Source organism: Colossoma macropomum, unplaced genomic scaffold, assembly GCF_904425465.1.
Source record: "Colossoma macropomum unplaced genomic scaffold, Colossoma_macropomum, whole genome shotgun sequence".
In the NCBI taxonomy this organism is placed as follows: domain Eukaryota; kingdom Metazoa; phylum Chordata; class Actinopteri; order Characiformes; family Serrasalmidae; genus Colossoma; species Colossoma macropomum.
The window spans coordinates 17,998,807-18,023,289 of NW_023494803.1; the positions used below are offsets into that span (position 1 = coordinate 17,998,807).

The window sequence follows — 24,483 nt, forward strand, 5'->3', positions numbered from 1 at the left end:
CCTATGTAGTTTGCCTGATGACAAAAAAAGCCTAAAAGCTGTGAGCTACCGACTTTGTGTCGAGTGTTGTTTAAACTCTGCATATGAACTTCAATATGTGTATATAACAGGCCATATGTGTTTGTTAACCTGGGCTAATAATATGTGGTAATTGTAAGTAAGTAAACTACATTATTGTCATATCTGTTATGTTAGGCTATGTTTTTTCCATTTAGTAAAGCCCAAATCCTTGTTTATACAAATTGTGGTTGTTTTCATGGATAATCGCCATGGTTTGAGGTCTGTCTGCTAACGATTAATCACTGGCTATAAACACTAGCTAATAACTGTGGGTTATCGGGGAAGAGAATTTGCCAAATTTGCATCCGTACACTGAGCGAAGCCAAGACTAAAAAGGAGGTTCTCTTCTGAGTAACCGCAGAGGAATTATGACCTGAAATTTACCAAAAGTCTGGCAAAGATGTGCCAGACTATTATTTGAGGAAGTTTTGGGAAACTGAACTTGATATAGAGATAGGGGAGGATGTGTGGAACAAGGTTTGAAAGAATGCAAACTCTATCAGTATATGTAATAAAGCAAAGCTATCCAGTTTAAAATCTTACACAGAGCGCATATATCTCCAAGTCACCGTAGTAAATTTAAAGAGGGTTTTTCTCCTATGTGTCCTAAATGTAAAGTGGAGGTAGGTAGCCTCACCCATTGCCTGTGGACTTGTTACAGAATTAAAAAATTGCAATTCTGTGCAAGGAAATGTATTTTATTACAATGGATAACAGATAAAATACCCTCCATAGCAAGCTGGCACAGAGTTGTATTGGAACATGTATCTCTAGATTACTTGACACACCTGTTACGTTCAAAAACAAATGTCTTCTACAATATTTGGGAACCTTTTCTGCTGTATATTGGGTCAGATCTCTCAAGTATTCTGGTGAGAGCACTTGTATAGTTTACTGTGGCATTTTGATATGTTGGTCAGCATAAATATTTGTTGTGTTTATTTATTTATTTATTTATTTATTTATTTTTGTTATGTGTGTATGGTGTATGCTTGTTACGTTGAGAAAAATTTAATAAACATAATTATAAAAAAAAAATAGAAAAAAAAAGATGTGCCAGACTGCTTATTATGTCAGATACAATATTTTAGATACAATATTTTAGATTTTTTTCACTCATTTCATGATAGCATACCAATTCAGAAAAGATGCCCCAGGCTTTTTCAAAACTTACGTTTAACAGGAATTCCACTGGTTTTTCAAAATGTTCACATAATTCAACTGTTAAGATGTAAACAGGTCATTAAGAGTGGTCTAACATGAAACATGCCATTCTGGAGAAACTTGCCAACTCAGATTTCTTTACAATGGTGGTGATAGGAACGAGGCATCTGAAGCATTTAATGCCCCTAAAAACTACCTCCCAAAGATGCTATTACATGAAATGGTTATGAATACATTGCCTGATGCCCAAGACAGTAGTTTTGCAAGAAGATTTTTGTCTAAAACATACTCTTTACAATGTGTTCACAGCTGAAATGTGTTATTATATATAAAATATGTTTATGGATTTACCATTATCAGCATTACATATAAAAACTCAGAAGACACATGTAGGTTCACTGGTTATTTAATACTGTAAATAAAATGGCTGTATTTACATCATAACCCCTGGTTCCTGTCACCAATTGTAAGAAAATAAGAGCTGGTAATTTTCTCTGAATTGCACCTGAAACACTAAATGACCTTGTTTACATCTCAAAGATCGAATTATGTAGAAAATGTGAAAAATCTGTGGAATTTCCTTTAAGTTCTTCCTCAGATTGGTGTGTGGCTAGTTCAGGAGGTTACACAACACATCAGAGAGTCACAGGGGAGGGCATTAAATTAGGATCAGTGGTAATTTAGTTGTGGTGAAGTAACTGCAGGTACTTTGGCCCCCAAACAGCAGCAGCTGTAATCAAGATGTAGACATAGCCTATATGGTAAGAAAGACTGCAGTGACAAAAAATAACAGTATGCCCGAAGTGCACTGATGAAGAAAAATAAACCAAACTTCATGGCAAGACACAAAAGAAAAAAAATCAAAGTAAAAGCTCTTAAATAAATTGAGGGAAAGCAAAATTGTAATGAACAGGAAAGAACATTTTAACTTATTGTTTGCAATAAACCACATAACTAAATTCATAACAGCGTAAAATAAAACTGCCCATAACTGCGGTAATTTATCTTCATGTTAGGACCAGTATTGCATATTAGTCATTGCATCACACACACTACGGCACCACACACCACCAAACAAAGAAAACTTTTTTTTTGTTAAAACATTTCATTTTTAGATGCAAAGCACCTCACGGACAACCAGCTCCCTCCTTCACTCACAAAAATTATGTATTAAATTGCTGAGAAGGAGAGCTTGGAGCTGTTCTTGGCTGGGGGAAAAGGGCTACATGGAATGCTCATTCTCCAATGAGCGGTAGCCAACTCTACTATTTCACTTCAGATCACAGATCACTCTGTATATATAAACTGAGAGCTGGGCAAGATTAATTATGTAAGAGAATATTCTTAAACTTATGAGCAATAAAGTTTTTACCCTAATTTATGATCTCTCTCCCTCTCGCACACACATACACATCATTTAATGTTATTCATTGTTTTTAGATGTGTTTGGCAACAGCGGCCATACTGCGAGATTTTGGCACACTGCCAGAACTTTATTGCAGACTGTCTGTGGTCGCAGAGGGAGTAAATCAGTCAGTGTGGAACCTGTCGGATTAAATGTTCAAAGACCCCCGATTTTAACTCACAATTAAAGAATTCTTTCACAATTTGTGATTCTTGCCTATGATAGCATTATCATGACAGCTAGTGTAAACCAGGCTTAAAGGAGCAGTGTGTAAGATTTAGTGGCATCTAGAGGTGAGGCTGCATATTGCAACCACTTGAATTCCCTTCTCTCACCCCTACCTTTTCAAGGTTGTAGTATAACCTACGGTGGCCGTCCAGAGGTTTTCTTCTGTCTGTCGCTTCTTTATGTTTTCACTTCTTTGACAATGAGGATTCACCCTCTTTTACTTTTTCTTGTGCTAAATAATAAGTACGACCCTCCATTTGTCAAAATTCACTTCAATGTCAAAACACAAAAGGCACTCTTTATAGCAGTGGTGCCCCCAGAAATTCTTTTATGGGGTGGCCAGATGGGGCCATGGGGTAGGACACCAAAACCAAAAGCCATGACTGAATTTCAGGAATTCTATTATGCTGTTGTAGTAAACAGAGTAGTTGAAAACTATGTCAATATGAGAGTTGAGGAATTGCATACTGATGGTTTCCTATTTTGCAGTTAATGTTACTAATTATATGATGTGCATTAGGGCTGTCAAAAAAACAACGTTTGATTATTCCTTGTAAAAAACACACACAGGTTCGAACCATTTGAATATCTATTTTAGTGCATTATGTCCATAAGGAGGCAAATCAATACAATAACATTGTTGCATCAGATTCAGTTCCCCCTCAAATTCACGTTCCCCCTCATAAATGAAGTCCCCAGGAGCTTCATTCACTGAGAAGAAATCAGCACCAAACAACACTGCAGCTATGGAAAGTAAAAAAGGTGTAAATCTTCTCTTTGCCACTGATTAGACTATTAAATTGAGGCATAAGATTTTTTCACCTATTTCGCTTTCCATTGTTTCAGTGCTGTGCGTATGCCCATGAGCATTATTTTTTAGGAGGAACACGAATTTAAGGAGGAACTGAATCAGATGCATTTGGGTGCATATTTTCAAGATGTGCCCTCAGGTTGGTAGTGCTGGAATGGTAGGCAGCCAAGTTTGGTCATGAACTCTCTGGCATTATTACTGCACAGTTGTTCCTGAATTTCTTGCTCATGTAAAATAAAATGTAGGTCCAGCTGAAATCATGAAAGTGATGTTGTGTGACTCCTGGTTGTCATGCATTCAGTGCAGTGGTGATAATGCTGCTTTTATTCAAATCGAATGTTAATTATCACAATCAGATGTCTGTTTTATTATATAATTGAATTTAGAATAGTCATTGACAGCTCTAGTACCTAATGTCATATATCAGATAAACACGTTATGCAGCATATTATGCATATGCGACTTGCCGGGGGGGGGGCACAAGTGGGGCCAGAGATTGTATCAGGGTGGCCATGGTCCCTCTTGGTACCTTTTGACAGCACCATTGCTCTAGAACCAGTGTTTGGTTTGTCTCTTCTGGGCTACTGTAGAAATATGGCACCGCAACTAGTTGGAAGAGGACCCACTCCCTATGTAGATATGAATGGTTTGTAACGAAAACACAACAGCTCGTAGTTACAGGTGCTTATACACTAATGAAAACATAGTTTTCTGTACTATATAGCAATTCTACTAATAGATCTCCCTATATCTTACATACTGCCCCTTAAGAGTGGTGCGCTGCACAATGCGTTCCTGTTACATTTACATACATACATCCTTGAGTATATGTTAAAATAACACTTTAACACTTTTTGACTTTCACTGAAGTGTGTGTGTATATATATATATATATATATATATATATATATATATATGTATAAATGTGTGTGTGGGTGTGTGTGTGTGTGTGTGTTTTATACTTCCACCCTTCCTTTCACTTGAATATACTTTTTCTGTACTTTTTCCAACCCTGACAGCAACATACAACACTGTAAAGCCATAATGAAAGGCAGTTTGTTTGATGTATTTAATACTGCTCAAAAGTGATAGACTTGGTCACTGCAGGGTACTAGTAATTGAAAACTGCCCTTTCGCCTTAGAGTCAGTCCAATCCATTGTTTACACATCTAAGAGACATGTGCCATAGTCCTATTAGCCGAAGCAGCCAGTGTCAGACTTAGCAGTGCGCATCACACCGTATTTATTGCAACTGATCTCACTGAAATGTCACGCAATGTCAGAGCTCTCAGGAGTCGTGCCGACCAGGCACTGCTTATCAGGGGAGCCACAAGTTCCTGTGGTTTGATGGTCTTCTGGTGGACTTGTGGAGAATTTTCCCACAACCCAAGGGATGTGAAATCAGACAGAGTACAGGCTAAGCAGAGCCTTTTGACTTAGTGAAGCTGGCAAAATACACAAACATTCACAGTACACCATTTTAACCCTCAGGCAAGAGTTAGAAAAGAAGTGATTCTGTAAACTCGCCATCAGCGCAGCTTGAAGATTACTAAGAATCATGAGGGGACCTTTTGTGGGGGATTTGTAAAAGAAACGATCACTGGATTGATGTAATGAAAATGTCAATGTCAAGCAGGTGAACTGTGAGATTTATGCATGTCAGGGAGGTTCAGGGTGAACTCACTTGCTTTTCTATGAATATAGAGCTGTTGATCATGATTAATTAATGTGACCGATGAATTTAATATTTGATGAGTTTTGAGACACTTATGTCATGCTGAGAAAATCTGGGTTGTTGCTAACTGATATGAGAATTTAACAGTGCAAAACAACAGCATTAAAATATGTACACAAAACCTGCAACAAAGTAGCTTATCTACGTTCAGTGGTCACTTGTTTACAATGCAAAAATGAAAAAAAAAACACTCAAAACTGAAATCCAGTTGCACCAGCTGTATAGAGGTTAAAAGGTAAGTGTTGACTAAATTCAGGTTTATGCATTACTAAATCAAAACAAGTTGCAGCACAAAAAGTTGTTTTTACACTGAGCTTAGTAGCTACCAAATATTTACACCGAAGCAAGTGTACAATACCATTCAAGAGTTTGGAATACAACCAGTTTGGATGTCTGTATTATTTCAGATAACTGTGAGAAATTAATTCAGTATGCTAGTCCTGTGCAGTGCTTTCAGGAATCTAAAGTGTCCCAAATATGATGATGATGATGATGATGATGATGATGATGAAAGGAGCTGCAAAAGGAGGATTTCAGAAAGCTATGTGGAGCCTAAAGTTATACTATGTTCAGAACGCCTCATATTTGAAGTGGTGATCAAATTTTGCTGTAGATGACAAAAAAAGTATACCTTATAGAATTTACAGTATATAAAACTCCTTGAAATACTAATTAATACATCTGAAAATAACTTTGGTGTTTAGTTTATAAGAGTTACAGCTACATTGGGTAAGAATAATTTATAATATAAGGACAAATTACAATGATAGCAAGTGATTCCAAACTTGTGAACAGTAAAGCAGGTGTTGGTAAAAATGACAGAAACCACTTAGATAGCATAAGGACAAAAATATAACCCAAATAAAAAAAGGCAAATTGTTAACATCACTTTTTTTTACTAAATTAATTAATAAATCAAAAAACACTAAAATGTTGTGTGATGTGGTTTAACTTTCAGCTCCAACATCCAGTAGGCCTATAGCAGGGTTTTAGTAATTCACTATTGTTTAAAAAAGAAAAAAAATGGTTGTTGGAAGGAGAAAACAAACAAACAAATATGCTGTTTGTTTTCAGTTTTATTCAAATTAATTAAACACACTGCTCTACTCTACACTGAAACATGCAAAAACTCCACAGTTATCTGTGTATCCATACCAGCATATTTATTGATTGGTCCTAAATTTGTCATCATCATGTTACATGTTATACATCATCATGTTAAAAAGTCATTGCTCTGGACACATCCATTAGCTGTTGCTAGCTACAACATTACATATGGATGCATTGCACCACGAAGGTCACTTGGGGTTTCCTTTACGATGCAGAATGCTGGCCCGTCTTTCGTAAAAACATGTGAAAATAAAAGTCTATTGTTTTTGATTGTGCCTTCTGACATTTGAGGAAATAACAACTTGTATCCATTTTTTTTTCAGTGAGTTGAGTGCTTTTAAAGTTGCCTAATTTTGTAGCATGAAATAAAGCATAAATTGTAGCATAAAATAAAGTAAAATCATGCCAAACTATTTTATTTAGAATTTCATATAACTAAATTACCTTTTATGATAGTTTACTTATTCAACATATATGGCTGGAAGCTTGCACCATCTAGACTTTTAGAGTTAAAAAAACCTAAAATATATTTAATATGGATGCAATATGGATGCAATTGTGAATACTGCCTTTACAAAATGTAATTTAATTTCTGCATTGTGAATACATATTCCAACTACATGTATTCCATTACATCCATTACCTTGCCTCTACTTCCAAAAACAAAACTGCAGCGTTGGTGCCCACAGCAGTGTGATGTGTCAATGAGCAAAGAATACCTTTTTTCATACCTTTTACTCCAATTCAGTCAATGAAATGACATCAGTTATGTTCCCATGTGCCAGATACAAACTACAGGGAAAAAAAAGGTAATTGATTTATTAGTGATTTGTAAGTTCAGTGTCAGGGTCAAAGAACATTCTCTTTGACAGCACTTTAACAGTAAATGAATGTGAGAATGTGATTAATGTTTAAAGCTGCACTATGTACATTTTGTTGTTGTTGTTGTTGTTGTTAAAGGTAAATCAAGTAGCATTACAGAGTCAGGAAAAAACTCTGCAACAATATGACGTATGTGGGCTGCTGAGATTCACCTGGTAAAGTCTGAAATAAAAAGTCAGAGATGTCAGGTAGGATTTTGCAGTTTTTCGGACCACGTCATACATCTATATGTATTAATATCACACACATAGACCTAAATAGAATGTCTGTCTTGATGTTTAGGTCTCAAATACAAAATGAACATTATACTGATGAAGATATAACAATAGTAGATCATCATCTGGGACTGATCCATTTGTATGAACACAACACACTACCATGTCAATGTCACTGCACTGCTGAGAATGGTCCATCACCCAAGTAATACCTGCTCAGTGGTGGTCCCGTGGGGGTCCTAACCATTGTTGAATAGGGTAAATAATGACTAACCAATTACAGACAAAAACATCTGCAGTGTGTACTTGTAGAACAATAAATAAATAGTAAGTGGACCTGATATACTGAACAATGAGTGTAGGTACAAGGTAAGTATATCTAGTGGCCAGTAAGTATGTATGGAATGTACAACAGGGAAAATATAACTTAAGCTATGCTACAGTAAATAGCGTTGCAGGCTAAAATGTTAAGTTGGCTAGCAATGCAGCCAGTGAACTTTCTGCTTAGCCTATTATTAACAAGATGTTTATCCCTAAAACCTCAGCAACAAAAATGTCTGATCTAGACCTGCATTTTCTGTCTAATAAAGATGAATCCCTTTTTACGTTCTACATTTATGTGGCATAATTTTTCATTGTTTATAATATCAGCCGCTCAACTTCCATATTTCACATATTGTTGTAATCTTCACTCTTTTACGTGCAAATACACAAGAATTAATCAATGCCGGAGTATCTAAACCTGGATTAACAGAAGAGGTTGTTAACTGCTGTCAGAAATGAGTTTGTTACATTTTGTGTAGCTGAAAATTAGTCAGAGACTCTGTCTATGTTGACAAATTAAATTCTCACATGCATATAAAATATAAAAATCATTTAAAATTAATGACACCCTCTAAATTTAGGAATTTTGACAAAAATATAGTTTTTCACTATTTGGTTAAATGAGATGTTTACCATCATTGTGTACAGTAATAAACAGTAATAAACAGATACAAATGTATTTTAAGACATTTTCTACCTACATCTATGTAAAATACTGGTACGGCCTTGCACTTATTTATTTTACTAGCAGTGAAGGGAGGCTATCAGCTGAACATCATGTTTGACATAACTCAAAATCATCTGAGGTGTGAGAGAGAGACTTTTTTTTTTTGGAGGAGATTTTACCAGCCCCTACAGTCCCACGAGATCCTAAACTGCCTGTCGGACCCCCAGGCTTTCTCCACTCCTCCTATTCTCTGCTCTCCTTCCTCTGGGCCATGCGTGACAGTAGCTCACTGAGAAGTGGAAATGAGACTAGTAAACAATGATTAGCTCCAGAGCCGGACAGGCTGCGTCCACAGTGAGACCTGTCTGCACACGCTACACACTGCCAGGGTTTCAAACACACACACACACACTGCCCCAGTCTCCGTCCCCCAGGAGAGTCAGGCTGGGGTCAGGGCCAGCTTTTCACAGCCAGGTTACAAGGGATAATCACAGGCAAACACGGCAGCCACATGGAAGAGACACACGCACACACACACGTAGACAAACCCATATGCACACACCACAAGGCCTGGCTCTAATTAGTACTGATGGCAACTCGAGAGGCCATGTGTGTAGAGTGGAAGATGGAGCAGAAGGAAGCAGTGTAATGCTACGTTTGGAGGATTCCCCAGAAATGAAGACTCTGGGCCAGGAGGAGACATTTTTTCAAAGCAACATAAGTTTACCATTTGTGTATCTTCTGGATAAATTAAGTTCTTCTTGCCCATCCTTGACAGACATGAACAGGATATATGACCAGTTGTTTTATTTGGGACCCACATTTGTTCCTTTTTTAATGTTTTATAGTTTATAAAGTACATTTTTGATGTTGTAATTAAGTTCAGATACTGCATTAGAGGACTTTACCACACGTTTCTGGATCTTCTCCTTCACACTGCAGAATATGACAACACTGAGGTTCCTAAGTGTGCCAGTAAAGTCGGTTTTAACATGATGCTGCTTTGGGAAAAGCAGGGCCTGTTTGTTTCTCCCGTTTCTTTGATTCTCTGATAACGTTCTCTGATTAAAAAAGGGGGGAAAAAATAAAACACTTCAAAGCTATGCAGTGCTTTCGCTGTCATGCATATCCAGCTCCCAGGCCAAGAACACTGTGGGAACCTGCTAGCTCCCTGAACCAGTTAGTTCAGCCCAACACTGGTGTGCCTACATGTCACAGGATAGCATGCTTTATGTTAAACTTGACACTTGGAAAGGAAGCCATATAATGTACCATTTATCCTATGTTTCATCTCATGAGTCTGGCATTAAAAACCATTTTCACACAAGAGGCCTGGTGTTGTAGGCATTGAGCTGAGTTGTGTAGGAGCACTGAAAAAAAAAGTGTCTCAGGGCCCAGTCGTCACTCATATTTCAGATAGAGTTCTGCACGCTCAGTAAATGAAAACAGTGACAACCATGTTCGAGTTAATAGCATGATGTCAGCATTTTCATTTTTAGTGATCAAAATCACCATTTTTGTGTGGACTGGAGGCCAAAACGCAGAGGGAACAATATCTGTAAGCTTGTGGACAGGGTGTAGTCTGAAGTAGAACTTTAGAACTCAGGCGCAAATGCTGCTTTTGAGGCCAAGAGCAGTCCAAATAAGTTTCCTACTGCTCCAGACTGGTAACCATGAAGCCCCTAAAGTGATGTTGTGATTATTTTTTAAATAAGGTGTGGCCATTAAATAATGCACTGAGGCCACGAGTTCTCACAACTTGTGGCCTCCATATAATTTTTTTAAACAGGTTTTTGTCAAACTCTTATGTGGCAATTATGAATAATAAATTCGAGCTTACAAACAGATATGTTTAATTTCAGGTAGCCCTGCACATAGGTGACCTTAATGAGCACACGTAAACATATGCGCACACACACACACGCAAGTCCATTAAAAGGGAGTGACTGTTTAAGATTATTAGTAGACTCTGTCCCTCTAAACTCACTGGCTTCACTTCGGAAATGTTTTAGTGTCCACAATTACGGCCATTAACTCCCTGCAAAAACAAACTCCGCTGCTGGTGAGGAACGAGAAACACTAATTTCTTCTCTGGCGCTTGGGGAAGAAATGTTTCGCCTCAGGAACTCAAATTAGTGCAGCTGAAAGGTTAATAGAATGGCTGGAACTGTGATTTCCATAAGGAATACATTTTACTTTGTATTCCAGGCCAAGCACATGTCTTAGCGCCGACTGAGATACGTCCTGCCCAGCACAAAGGCATAAACATTACAGAGCAGAAATCATTTATGCTGTGTTAGCTACTATTTCAACCAAAGAGACAGATGTTTTGTGTTATACATACCTACAGTAGCACACCCACAGTAGAGGTGTCTAGATATGAGTCTTGATATGAATGCGATATGAAGTATTCAGTGATTTAGTACAAATTTCCTTGATATACTGTGCATTAAAGAGGAACTTCAGCCAAAATTAAACATTTAACCATTTCTACATCTGTTGTAAACATGGCGTCTTGCTTCCAGCAGTGGTTTCAAAGTAGTTTCTAGTGTAAGATTGTCTGCTTTAAATACTAGGACAACCACCTCTTGATGACGTATCTTGAAGGTGGGAGGAACATTTGAAAAGTTACAACTGCTTTGGGGTGGACTTTTTTTTTTAATTATGTTGTTTGTTTTCCTACTAGCTAGTTAAAACAAAAGGAAGCCAATTATCTACCATTACTGCTAGGAAGGTGAATTTCACATCTGTATTTATTAGCCTCTGAATCGGTAATCAGAATCATCAGTGGGGGAATCCCATTGGTTGTATGACGTACTTGTGTAATGCATGCTGGGTATTGTGCACTGTAAGCCCAAATAAGTTCACATAACTTAAAAAAATTGAGGTCACCTTATAGCCCTAAAAAAATTAGTTAAGTGCCTAATGTGCTTAAAATATTAAACACTGCATGTTGGAATAACTTCCATTTTTTTGTGTTGGTTTAACTTAAACACGTTTCTGCAACTCATAAACTCGTATGAGCTAGTCAAACCTAGAATCTTAATTTGATTATCTATTTTAATAGCTAATTACGTAAGTACTTCTGATGAACTAATATTGACCATTTTGCCAAACAGTGATGAGTTAATCCTTAGTGTGAATGTGGTCATCAGCATAGGCCCACACTCAGCAGCAGGGAGAACACAAACTCGTGCTTTTAGCCAACAACACAAGGCTAGGCAGCTAACTGAAACATATTTGAAAAGCATACACCTGTTTAAAATGCATCTTGGGTGCGTTTACACTTATATTTGTTGCTTGACCTTATCCAGATATAATCCTGGTACTCAAGATGCATAAAATGACTAAGTGTAAACACTTTGATAGTAAGTAAAACAAGGCGAAAGAAATTCCAAATGCAAATATATTGAGCCAGAAACCAAAAGGAAAGAAATAAGTTTTATCCAATAAAACTGTGTTATCACTGTGTTTCACTTAAACAACACAGCTTACTTTCACTCGTATCATACACATTTGTGTAGCATTCAAGAGAGATAAACATTTAAAACCAACAGCAGCGTAGTTTGAATGTGGCGGTTTCAAATTTGCCAATGGCAACGGACTAAATTGCAATAAGTTGATTCACCTCAAAAATTCCTTTTGAGTGTGCAAATAGTCGAGTAATATGTGGGACATATTCAGTTTTGCGTACAACAGCCTTCCTTTATTTGGGTTAAAGCAAAAAAGTGGGATTACAGTGAGAAAACGTTGATGAACAAAAAGAGAGCTTAAATGTCTATCAAATGCATATTACATATAAAAGCTTTGCTTTCCTTTTACAATGTAACAGAAATCACTGACACACTGTACCTGTGTCACATAAAAGGCTTTGTGTTAGCTAGCTGATGTCAGCAGCAAAGGATGGCTCACTTGTTTGGGAACAGCTACTGTTAGCAATGGCTTCTAGCTAGCTAAATATCAAAGTATATCAAATACACACCGAATATACAAGTTCTACTATCTTTTAAACATAAATATTATTAAAATGTTATTAAACATAAATATTATAAAAAATGATTGCTGGCATGTATACAAAGACACAGTGACTGCTTCATGCAAGCCAGCTGCAGCAGCAGTAAACAGGGGCTCCCCAGACAGCATTTTAGTCCTGTTAAAAGTTAAATCAGTGCTTAGATCCACTTTTTATTCTCACTATTTGTGGTGATGATGCACAAAAACTAAAATATGGCTGGTGTAGCTTAGTGCTTCTGCACAATGGTGCACTACAGTAACATTTTGATATTGGTTGTGTAGTAGTTGTAGATAGTATTGTTCATATTCCATCAGTATAACATGTATGAGTAGTCAGGGGCATCAGACCATGGATAATGATGGACCTTACTAACCAGGGCCATCTCCGGATGGCGGCCCTCCAAAAGCCTAGGAATTAAACTGATTTTGGTTTCTAAGTTTGATACTCTCAAGGAAATAAATAGGATACAACTGCATCTTCCATGATGAGTTCTGCTTATCTACTGTTGTTTCCTTGATCTCCCCAACCCCCCCACCCCTGCCTCAAAGGCAAAAGTCGTTTGATCCTCCGGCACGCACGTCTTTTGTTAATGGCTGTCTGCCAATTCTGGCCTGGTTAAAATGAAACCAAACTCAGAATTTCAGAAATGGAAGGAGCGAGAGAAAGCTATAAATGGGAAAACAACTTCTGACCCTTTCACAAAACAGGTGAACCTAACGTGCCAAAGTGCCAAACAGAAAATGTGTTGTGGTAAGCTAGCTAGCTAACTAGTGATTAGCCATGTTTATGGCGATTAGCTACATTTACAGTCATTTGTAACAAGTGCAGGCTGATACAGAAGCACAGGATTTGATTCAATGCAGCAAGTAAGCTTTTTTAAACAGACAGAGTTTCTGTGATCATAACCAAAGTTAGCCTCAGCCCAGCAGCTAACTTGTAAAACGTAAACTATTCATTCAAGCATTCAAGCACCTCTTCCTTTTCTGATGCAGTTGATGACGAGACAAGGTGAGCTCACCAAAGCGGGTAACTAATAAGTGTTCCATCCAGTAAACCATTTGTTGAGCAGTTTCAGTGAAAATGACAGTAATTATATATATATATATTTATATTTTAATTACCTTCTAGTTATATTTAGTGTTTTGAGCAAGTTTAAGTCCAGCAAAGATTGACCATTCAAGGCACAGTTTCCTTATTGTTAACTATTTAACCCCTAAATGTGTATCAACCAACATATTAAAATCATTACATTTTTTTTGTCTTTTCTTTCTTTTAGAGAAGGTGGGGGAGTGGCCTGGGCACATTACCATTTTAGTGTTATGCCCCCTAAGAGCATTCAGTTCTGGCTACAACATTTAAATCCAGATATCAAGACAAATTCTGTTTGATCAGAGGTGACATTACCAAATCTGTACCAAATCAAGTTTTCTTTGAGTCCTCATTATGCACGAGTGCCTGCAATGACATTACTAGACAATGTCTTACATTGACATTACTAGACAAGTACTGCATGAGCCTGCACGTCACATAGCTAAAAGCTTTCATTTGTGGAAGGCTCAGTGATATTCTGGCTCAAACCACATTCTACAGTACTGAATATTTAGTCAAAAAAAGCACACCACCATTAGCAGTACATTCATTAGTGCAGTATAGTATAGTATAGTAGTGTATGATCTGAGATGCAGCTTCTGTCTTTTGCATCATCAAACATCATCATGATCACACAAGTGAGTAACAGCTACGTATCCATGTTTGATGAGGTTAATCAGCATTAACATGACGTTAGCTTAAGTTATGTGAGCCCTGCAAACATTCTGCCACTGGCTGCATTCATTGTCTGGCCAAAGCTTAGGAGATCTAGACATTAGATTGCATAACTCAATCATCAGTCAGTGATAATTATCAATTGTCAACAATTCCTAACACTCTAAAATTATCAAAGGCAAGACTACAGAGTTCATCCTTCACCTAAGTGTTCACAAAACCTCCACCTCACCTAAGGGAGACGTCTGAAAGTTTTTCCTGTTGATTCTCGCTTTCCAAAGATTTCTCCACTGGCTCAGCTCCTCAGCCTCTTTCCCCTCTCGACACAGGACAGCAGGAACACTATAAAAGTTTATACCGTTTTTTTTGCTGTTGTTACTACAACCATGCACCATGGTTATTTTATCTGTCAGGTTGCTTTATTAACTGATGGTGTACAAACAGTGGCTCTACGAGCACCACTGTCATCACTGTGTCAACCGGTGGTATTTAAACAGTATGATGGAGGCGACAAGTGTGACATCAATCAAATACCATCTGTATGAAGCAGAAGGGAGTTTTACCCAGCTAATGCTTAACCAGAAGTAAGCATGACTCTTTGTGATATCAGAAAAGGGTCCATTCCATCAAACTGGCGAGGCTGAGGGATTCAGTGCTGCAGTACAGAATATTATATAAATCAAATAACAAATTTAATGCTAGTTTTAGGCTGGAAAGCCTACCGTCTAAAATATATATATATATATATCACTGTTGTTGGAACAAAGCCTTGTATCTCCAAAATGATAGCTTTTCAGGAGAAGGAAAAAACCTACGTTAATTTTAATGTAAGTCAATGGAACCAGATTTTTTTCTAAGTCATTTTGGGCCATTTCTTTTGGTCCATTCATCATGAACTTTACATACAGTGTAAAAGGCAACATGTATTTTGTCAAATTATGTCAAAAACTGAATAACAACAAAAATGGAGATACGAGGTTTTGTTCCAATAGCAGCGATATAATGATGAGTTCTTGGTAAAACTTTGCATCTGTGCTTCTTTATTATCTCAAGCCTGATTGCCTCATCCTTATCAACGCTAGTTTTAGCAAAATATAAAAGAGCAGAGACACTTGTTGCTATGCAGGGCACTTGAGGTGCACAAACACATTATGTAAATCTGCAGCCTGTTACATCACTGACAAAACAGGGTCAGAGGCAGCACCTCATTACCTTCGTGTCTTTTGCAGAATCTTAATGTAGTCATGCTTTGGCTGGAGTCTTTTTGATATGAAATTTTAATAAATTTCACCTGCAGTGAGATCAGGCTGTAGATTATATGGGGAAATCACACAGAAGTGTCTGAATATGCAGATACTTTAAACAGCTGTCTGCAAAGAAAGTCTCAGTTAGGATAGATGCTTTACAGCACATTCACATCAAATGTGCATCAAGTGGAGATGCCGATTTTCTAATCTCCCCTCACTGTGTTGCAGGGAGGGAATGAAGGTTGATGATAATGATGATGTTACCATATAGTGTGTTTCCATCCATTTTTTTAACTTGCTGCATAATTCAATAATTGTGATGTAAACAGTCATTCAGAGTGGTTTGATGTGAAATGCTCTATCTGGAGTAATGTACAGATTCTCTTTATATAGTTTATAATATTACCAACTCTTTTATATGTTTTCTCTACAGTGATGGTGATTATAATCATGACTCATGATGTGTGCAATGCAAATATAACCACACTATTCACTATCCAAAATGACCAGTGAACCTACATGTCTTCTGAGTTTTTATATGTAGTGTTGATCAGGATAAAAATATAATAAATATAGTAATAATAAATCTAATAAATAAATTTGTCACTATTTGTGGAAAGCTACTACATGAATTGTTTCCAAATTTACTTTGAAGAGAAGATTTTAGCCGAAATTGTATTTCTTAAAATCCAGAGTACATGCAGGGCGTTGTAAGGCAAAATAATCACCAAGAAGACTTTTTTTCTTTTTTTCTTTTGTATCATTATGAACATTAATCATTAATCAATATTCATTGCTGCTGTCAAAAAAAAACTCTTTTTTCTATTTTTATTTTTCTTCATCATTTGAGCACAGCAGCTGCAGAAATGGTACAAAATGATTTGGAATAAAATTGCTTTACATTGTACACTAACATACATTCAAGGTAAAGAACGTTTTTGCCTTCTCCAATGTTGGACGCCACCATTTTTGACACATTTGTTTTTGTTTTTTGTTTGCTGTTGTTTGAAAGTGACAGTATAAAAACTCTGAACACACGTGTAGTAGGTTCACTGGTTGTTTTTGTCAGTGAAAAAAAAGGGCTATATTTGCAGTATATACATTGTGACCCCTGATTTCTGTCACCACCACTGAATAGACATCCAGTGAGAGTCGAGTAAAAGTCCAGTAAAAGTTTCCCTACATTGAACAGCTCTGCACAACTGTTCACCTCAATGATGTATGAATTATGCAGAAATATTGAAAAAGTGGTGGAATTTCCCTTGAAGTCATTTCTCACATTGATAGATATTAATAGGAATTCAATCTGTGCTTAATAAACACCAGGAGGGATTATTGTGGACAGAGAATGTTTTAAATCACCCATTCTGGCCAAGTGACATCAATAACGAAACTTTACAGCCTTGTATTTTCTTAGTCACTCATACCTTCAGATGGCTGAGCGTTTGGCTGAAATCGATTATATTTTGGACGCCGATTCCCTTTTTATGCGTTGAACACAGTAAATCAGCGCTCAGTGCGGAAATACGGAGCTCATGCCAGAGTCTGCAGCGCGCGCAAACAGGGGAATCTGTAACAGCAACCTCGAAAAATCAGTTTCCACAGGGCACTGTGGAGCTATTCGTGTTATTTAAAGTTCATAACATCTCCCGCCCGCGCTGCCAAAGAAGCGAAAGGTCTATTATGAAAGCCTCTCTCGGTGTTTTCCTTTGGAATGACACGCTTTTGTCAGATTGCATCACACCTAAAATAACATTTTCCTAATGCTGGGTGACCAAGAGCGAGACAAGCACGCACGCGACGCTGCCGGAGCCAAGTCTCCAAGTTAAACTTTGCAGCGAGTGAGCACAGTTTACACGGACAGAGAGCATTTAAACACACGAGATAATCTTTATTATACATTCCTCAGCGTTTCTAGCGTTAAAGCAAGTGACATCACGAAAACGGCCAAAACAAACCCGCGCGCCTTTTGCGCGGAGAACCTCTCTCCACCTCTCTCCACGCTGCTTTTACGCGAACGCACGAAACTGTGTCCAAGCCAAGAAAGCACGCGCGTGAAAACGTCTTATGAAGGAACATCTTAGTCCGCTGAAAAGGTGAAGCTGCTTTCTGTCCTCGGGGAGGCTCTCGAGCTGCTCGGAATCTCGCCTCCTCTTTCCGTCTGTGCGCTCCTTCCACTCTGGCGCAGAGCGCGCTGATGGCTCTGGGCACGAAGATAATGTAAGCGGCTCTCCAGGGCTACCGCTATGGGAGGAGTAAAAAGAGTAAGATCGAGCCCAGCCCCTGTGCTGCAAACATATATAAAAGACGTTGGTAGAGCCCCCTTTCAGCTTAGTGGCTACAAAAGCTGAGCAGAAGGCTTATTCCAGCTGAGGTCTGCAGTGGCAGGAGATACCTTAATACTCTGAATCATCTGTTGGATCCTGAAACTCAAGTTCTCTGAACTGGCACAACTTTCTCCACTGAGAAGATACTCGTCTTGATTCATTTTGAGAAGGTAGGCTGTCAGAGGCAGAGATGGCATTGCCAGAGCCAGAGTTTGACTTGAAGACAAGCAGCATCATAAAAGAATGGAGTGGGCAGGTTCAACCTGCTCTCATGGTCTCCTTCATCTTCCTCTTCTGCCTGGAGGCCTGCCTGTGGATCAGGAATCTCACCCACAAGAAGAGGCTGCCTGGGCCCTTCGCCTGGCCACTGGTGGGCAACGCCATGCAGCTAGGCCAGATGCCCCACATCACCTTCTCCAAGCTGGCCAAGAAGTACGGCAATGTCTACCAGATCCGGCTCGGCCAAAATGACATAGTGGTGTTGAATGGAGACGCGGCCATACGCCAAGCTCTGATACAGCACAGCAAAGAGTTTGCAGGGAGACCCAACTTCATCTCCTTTCAGTTAGTCTCAGGAGGGAGAAGTATGACCTTCAGCAATTACAGTGAGCAGTGGAAGGTGCACAGGAGAGTGGCTCAGTCTACCCTGCGGGCTTTCTCATCAGCAAACAGCCAGACCAAGAAGGTATTCGAACAGCACGTGGTTGCCGAAGCCATGGATATAGTGCAGAGCTTTCTCAGACTGAGTGCCGACAGGCGATATTTCAATCCCTCGTATGAATTCACAGTCGCCGCTGCTAATGTCATTTGCGCTCTTTGCTTCGGAAGGCGGTACGGGCATGATGACCCGGAGTTCAGGACCCTTCTGGGCAGGGTGAATAAGTTTGGAGAGACGGTGGGCGCTGGGAGCTTGGTGGATGTGATGCCATGGCTTCAGTCCTTTCCCAACCCGGTGCGCAGCGTGTACCAGAACTTCAAGGACCTCAATAATGAGTTCTTTGCTTTTGTGAAAGACAAGGTAGTGCAGCACAGAAACACGTATAACCCTGACGTAACCCGAGACATGAGCGATGCCATCATCGGCGTGATTGAGCATGGAAAGAACAGCATGCTGACTGAGGACTTTGTGGAGGGAACGGTGACAGATCTTATTGGAGCAGGGCAGGACACTGTATCCACAATCATGCAGTGGATGCTGCTGCTGTTGGTGAAAAATCCAGACATGCAGGCTGAGCTCCAGCAGCAGATAGATAAAGTGGTGGGTCGTGATAGACTGCCCTCAATGGACGACAAGGCCAACCTGGCTTACCTGGAAGCCTTCATCTATGAGACCATGCGCTACACCAGCTTCGTGCCCATAACCATCCCTCACTCCACCACCTCAGACGTGACCATCGAGGGTCTCCACATCCCCAAGGACACGGTGGTGTTCATCAACCAGTGGTCTGTCAACCACGATCCTCAGAAGTGGCAGGACCCGCACATCTTCAATCCATCAAGGTTCCTGGATGAGAAAGGAGCCCTTGACAAGGACCTGACCAACAGCGTCATGATCTTCTCCACAGGTAGGAGGAGATGCATTGGTGACCAGATTGCCAAGACTGAGGTCTTCTTGTTCTTGGCTATTCTGCTGCACCAATGCACCTTTGAGAGCAACCCCTCTCAACCCCTCACCATGGACTGCTCATACGGGTTAGCGCTCAAGCCAGTCAACTACACGGTTACAGCCAAGCTCAGAGGGAAGCTCCTTGGCCTTGTGTCACCAGCATGAAATAAAGTTAACCTGCCACCCATCTGATGTTATCACTCAAGGCCAGCAAAGACTGAAATGATTGCAAATGTATTACATGTAACAGTGAGTATTAATAATGCACTGAATTCTGTTGTTTATAAATTACATATTTAATATTTAATGACTATTCACACATTTTTTTTGTTAATGAGAAAAAGCTTTGGTTGCATTTATATTAAATCAAGTGTTCTGTCTGGTAGTTTAAGAGAAACCGAGAACATAGTTGAACTACAGTTTAACATTTCACACTGTGTATTCATCCTCTGTCGAAACAATATGAACAGGGTTTCCAGTTTTGTTTTTTTTTAATAAGCATTATTGATTATTCACCAAAATATTGTCTGTTTGTGAATTGTGTTGGATCATAATGAAGGAGAGCTGCTTTTAGAGCTTGGAGCACCTCTTCGTTATGAAGGGAATACTGTATATTCATGCATTTATCCATATGAGTTTATGTGTACTCTGATATATTTCAGGTATTTTTAAGTATTAGCATCTATTTTATAGTTAACACCATCTACTGTACCCTAAGTGAATGAAAGTGTAGCTTCAGTAATCACTTATTGTCTGTAGTTATTGAAAATCTAATAAGAGTAGTTAGACAGTAGTCGGTATACAGTGAGTAGGACATTGTATCACTGGGGGAAAATGAACGTGAGGTGAATTTGTTTAGTGGCTCAAGGTTTCCCAAATGTGGGTTAAGCCTAGACTTTGTGATAAAATTGCAAGGTTTAAGCTTAATCTGGGTCTGGGAATCTAGGAAATGTAGTATTACTGAACTTTACTAAAAGCATTTTCTCACTTTCAGTCCTTTTGTATTTCACCTGTCATTGCAACCTAAGTCAAACAGGTTCCTAGGGGATATTTTTAAACCATGCATTTCATGTATTTCATGCTAAAATGTTTGCACTGAATGTTTTCAAGTGCTCTGCAAGCCATACAAGATGTGTTCAGGAATTTCTAAAGCTGTGTTGAAGCCAAGGAACAAAACCATTTTTTTTAATGTACAGGCAAGCAGTCATAGATATGATGCATTGTTTGTTTTGTTTTCACTTTTTAAAAATAAGCTAATTCAAAAGTGATTGAAATAAAGGTGAAATTTTAAAACACTAAAAATATGCAACTGCTTTCCTCTGTTCAACCCATATGTCATATTCCTTGTTCCTTATAGTGTTTCACTACAGTGTCCAGGTTCCAGAGTTAAACATGCGTAAGCGGGTCTGTAGCCTTTGAAGGTTTGACTGTGCTTTCTGTCAGAAAGCATCACATTTTATTTCTCATAATATCATGCTTATCATGTGAATACATGGGCTGTTATTTCATACCTTCTGTGAGTCTCCATATATAAACACTTACACCAGCCATTACACATATTCAGCCATCTATCCTCATTCAGTCCATTGTTTCTTTGCACAGCCTTACTACTACTTTTATTGGTGAAGTTTCTGTTTCTTCTTTACTGCTTAGCTCTTTGGGGTAAGCCACAATCCTCAAAATCATATCATTACACTTACATAACATAGCCATTATGCACACAAAATCTCATGGCAAATATGTGCTGTTTATATATTTATGGGGCACATTTAAGTTAAGATTGCTTGTATCTTTTCATCGTGCCGATCATTAAAAACTTCAAAGTGTTCATAGGCTGCATCCTTCATTCAATTTATGACATTATTTTTCTAGCACTAAGTGGGTATTACATGGTGGAAAAAAGAGCACACACAGCAGTTGCCTCAAATATGTAATTATATCTGATAATATATGGAATAATCATAAAAACAATGAAAAAATGCCTAGTATTTTAACATCTCTAATCAGACTAATAAACAACTGCTGTTTAACAAAATTAATAACCGCATCCATGTAAAAAACAAATATTAACTGTCCTAAAGTGAATCATGCCTCTTCTTTAGCTAATATTGTCTTACATACTGTATCTGATACAAAGAAGGACATTAAAATAATCTGCTGTATATTGAAGTTCAGGCTTTTCATAAATAAGCAAATTCGTAAGTGTCCAAAAGTAATTTATAAATAGCACCAAACAAAGCAAAGAAATTTTTGTTCATTCTACCTCATATTAACACAAACAAGATGTAAGAAGTGATCCAGACATTTATGGCATCCTAGATTCCGCACTTTGTACAATTGGAGGAGAGAGGCAGCAGCAATCTGCATGGCAAATCCCTCCCACAGTGGTAAGGTCTATAACAGGTCAGTGCCAAGGCTGAAATCTACATTGCTCTCTGTACATAACTGCCTGTTTATAAAAGCTCTGATCTGTCTGCCTCACACACCAGGAGAAAGCGAACAGATAAGTGTGGAGGTGCTGGACATGTTCTTTCGTTTTTCATGTGAAGTAATATCTTCATCTTCCAGAAATGAACTAATTTGTTATGTAGAATTTCAACACATAAAAATAATACAGTATTGTCATTTGAGACCCTTCACAACCCAAAAAAAGTCTTTCTTCACTTAGTTTTGTTCACAGGATCTTATCTAGGAGCATTCATGGATCTGTCAGAGGTAAAAGAATGGAGTGGGCAGGTCCATCTTGCCCTCATGGGCTCCTTCATTTACCTCTTGTGCTTGGAGGTCGGTCTGTGTATCCGAAATGTCACTCTCAAGAAGAAGCTGCCTGGACCCTTTGCCTGGCCACTGGTGGGCAATGCTATGCTAGGTGAAGAAGTATGGCAACGTGTACCCGATCCGACTGGGTAGCAGCGACATAGTTGTCCTCAACGGCGATACAACCATTCGCAATGCACTGCTTCAGCACAGCACTGAAGTTGCAGGTAGGCCCAATATTGTGTCTTTTCATTCAGTCTCTGGAGGTCTCAGCATGACATTTAGCAATTACAGAAGACAGTGGAAGACGCATCGAAAGCTGGCTCAGATCACCATTTGAGCGTTCTTCTCAGCAAACAGCCAAACTAAGCAATCGTTTGAGAGCCACATAGTAGGCGAGGCTTTGGATTTGATTCAAATGTTTGAGAGACTAAACTCTGAGGGGCAGTGTTTCAATCCTGCGCACGAGCTGAGAGTCGCTGCAGCTAACATCATTTGCGCTCTCTGCTTTGGGAAACGATACGCACATGACGACCTGGTGTTCAGGACCTTCCTGGGGAAGGTGGATAAATTTAGCGAGACGGTGGGCGCTGGGAGCTTGGTGGATGTCATTCCTTGGCTTCAGTATTTCCCCAATCCAGTGCAAAGTGTTTTCCAAACCTTCAAAGACCTGAATTAAGAGTTTTTCAGCTTTGTGATAGACAAAGTTTAAGAGCACAGAAGGACATACGACCCAGAGTTATAAGGGACATGAGCGATGCCTTTATTGGTGCGGTAGGTCATGCAGATGAGGACACAGGTTTGACAGAGGCACATGCTGAAAGCACTGTGGCTGATATCATTGGTGCAGGCATAGATACAGTCTCTACTTCTCTACACTGGATGTTGCTTCTTTTGGTCAAACATCCAGACATGCAGACCGAGCTCCAGGAGCAGATTGATAAAGTGCTGGCCCATCACAGACTGCCCTCAATGGAGGACAAAGCCAACCTGGCTTACCTGGATGCCTTCATCTTCGAGACCCTGCGCTACACCAGCTTCGTGCCCATGACCATCCCCCACTCCACCACCTCAGATGTGACCATCGAGGCTCTACCCATACAGTGGTGTTCATCAACCAGTGGTCTGTCAACCACGATCCTCAGAAGTGGCAGGACCCACATGTTTTCAATCCATCAAGGTTCCTGGATGAGAATGGAGACGTTAATAAAGATCTGGCCAACAGCGTGATGATATTTTCTGTTGGGAAGAGGAGGTGCATTGGTGAACAAATTGCTAAGGTGGAAGTGTTCCTGATAGCTGCAATCTTACTACATCAATTACATTTTGAGAATAAAAGTAGTCAAGACTTAAGTTTAAAGTACTCGTATGGTTTGACACTGAATCCACTTAACTACACAATTGCTGCAAAACCCAGGGGAGAATTACTTAATGCAGCATAAAATCATAAATGAGTTTTAAACCCCATGCCAGTGTCAGGCTTGCCACCCCTTTGAGAGATTTAAACCTATTGCTTGCAGTAGCAGAGTGTGTTATGCACTATGAAGTACATGCTTATGCGTAAATGTCTGTTTTCTGTACACAAATGAGTTTCGAAAAAGAAAAAAAAGCAACCTAGAAAGCAGTTCATGCAATTGATTCCATTATTATCTATATTTTTTAACAAACGAGCAGATAATTATGCATTTAACTTGCAAGAAGCCATAAAAAGAAAAGACTTTTGTTGGACAAAAGAGAGTGATACTTTCCAAAACTTTGAAGTGGAAACCATAAACCATAGTAAACAATAAACCTAAACTACATATTGTTGGATATTTTTAGCTATTTCTCTTGACTGCACCAGATTGGCATCATAGTAGTCATGAAAGCAGACATTTAAACTGCTGCATCTTGTCTAAGAATAGATTTTTGAAACATTTGTGTTTGAACTGTGTTTATAATGTGGCTGCAAAACATTTAGCAACATTTAAGTTAAAGCATAAGAATTGCAATAATCCAGTAATTATAATGCTACTTGTTATTAGTGAATGTGAAAATTGCTTTTCATGTTTATCTTATGTTACAGATGCACTGTGGGACTAGTTTAATGTTGTTTTTTTTGTTTGTTTTGTTTCACAAGCTGTCTATATCCATCCATCCATCCATCATCGAAACCGCTTATCCTTC

General features: G+C 38.8%; 1 protein-coding gene and 1 pseudogene across 1 annotated transcript; both read left to right on the top strand.

Annotated features, from left to right (window-relative positions):
* Positions 1-17,940: 17,940 nt before the first annotated feature.
* LOC118823827 (cytochrome P450 1B1-like) lies at positions 17,941-20,862 on the top strand. Its single transcript, XM_036593666.1, has one exon. The coding sequence runs from the start codon at positions 18,145-18,147 to the stop codon at positions 19,723-19,725; it is 1,581 nt and encodes a 526-aa protein (XP_036449559.1). The 5' UTR covers positions 17,941-18,144; the 3' UTR covers positions 19,726-20,862.
* Positions 20,863-22,266: 1,404 nt separating this feature from the next.
* LOC118823887 lies at positions 22,267-23,759 on the top strand (annotated as a pseudogene).
* Positions 23,760-24,483: the final 724 nt, after the last annotated feature.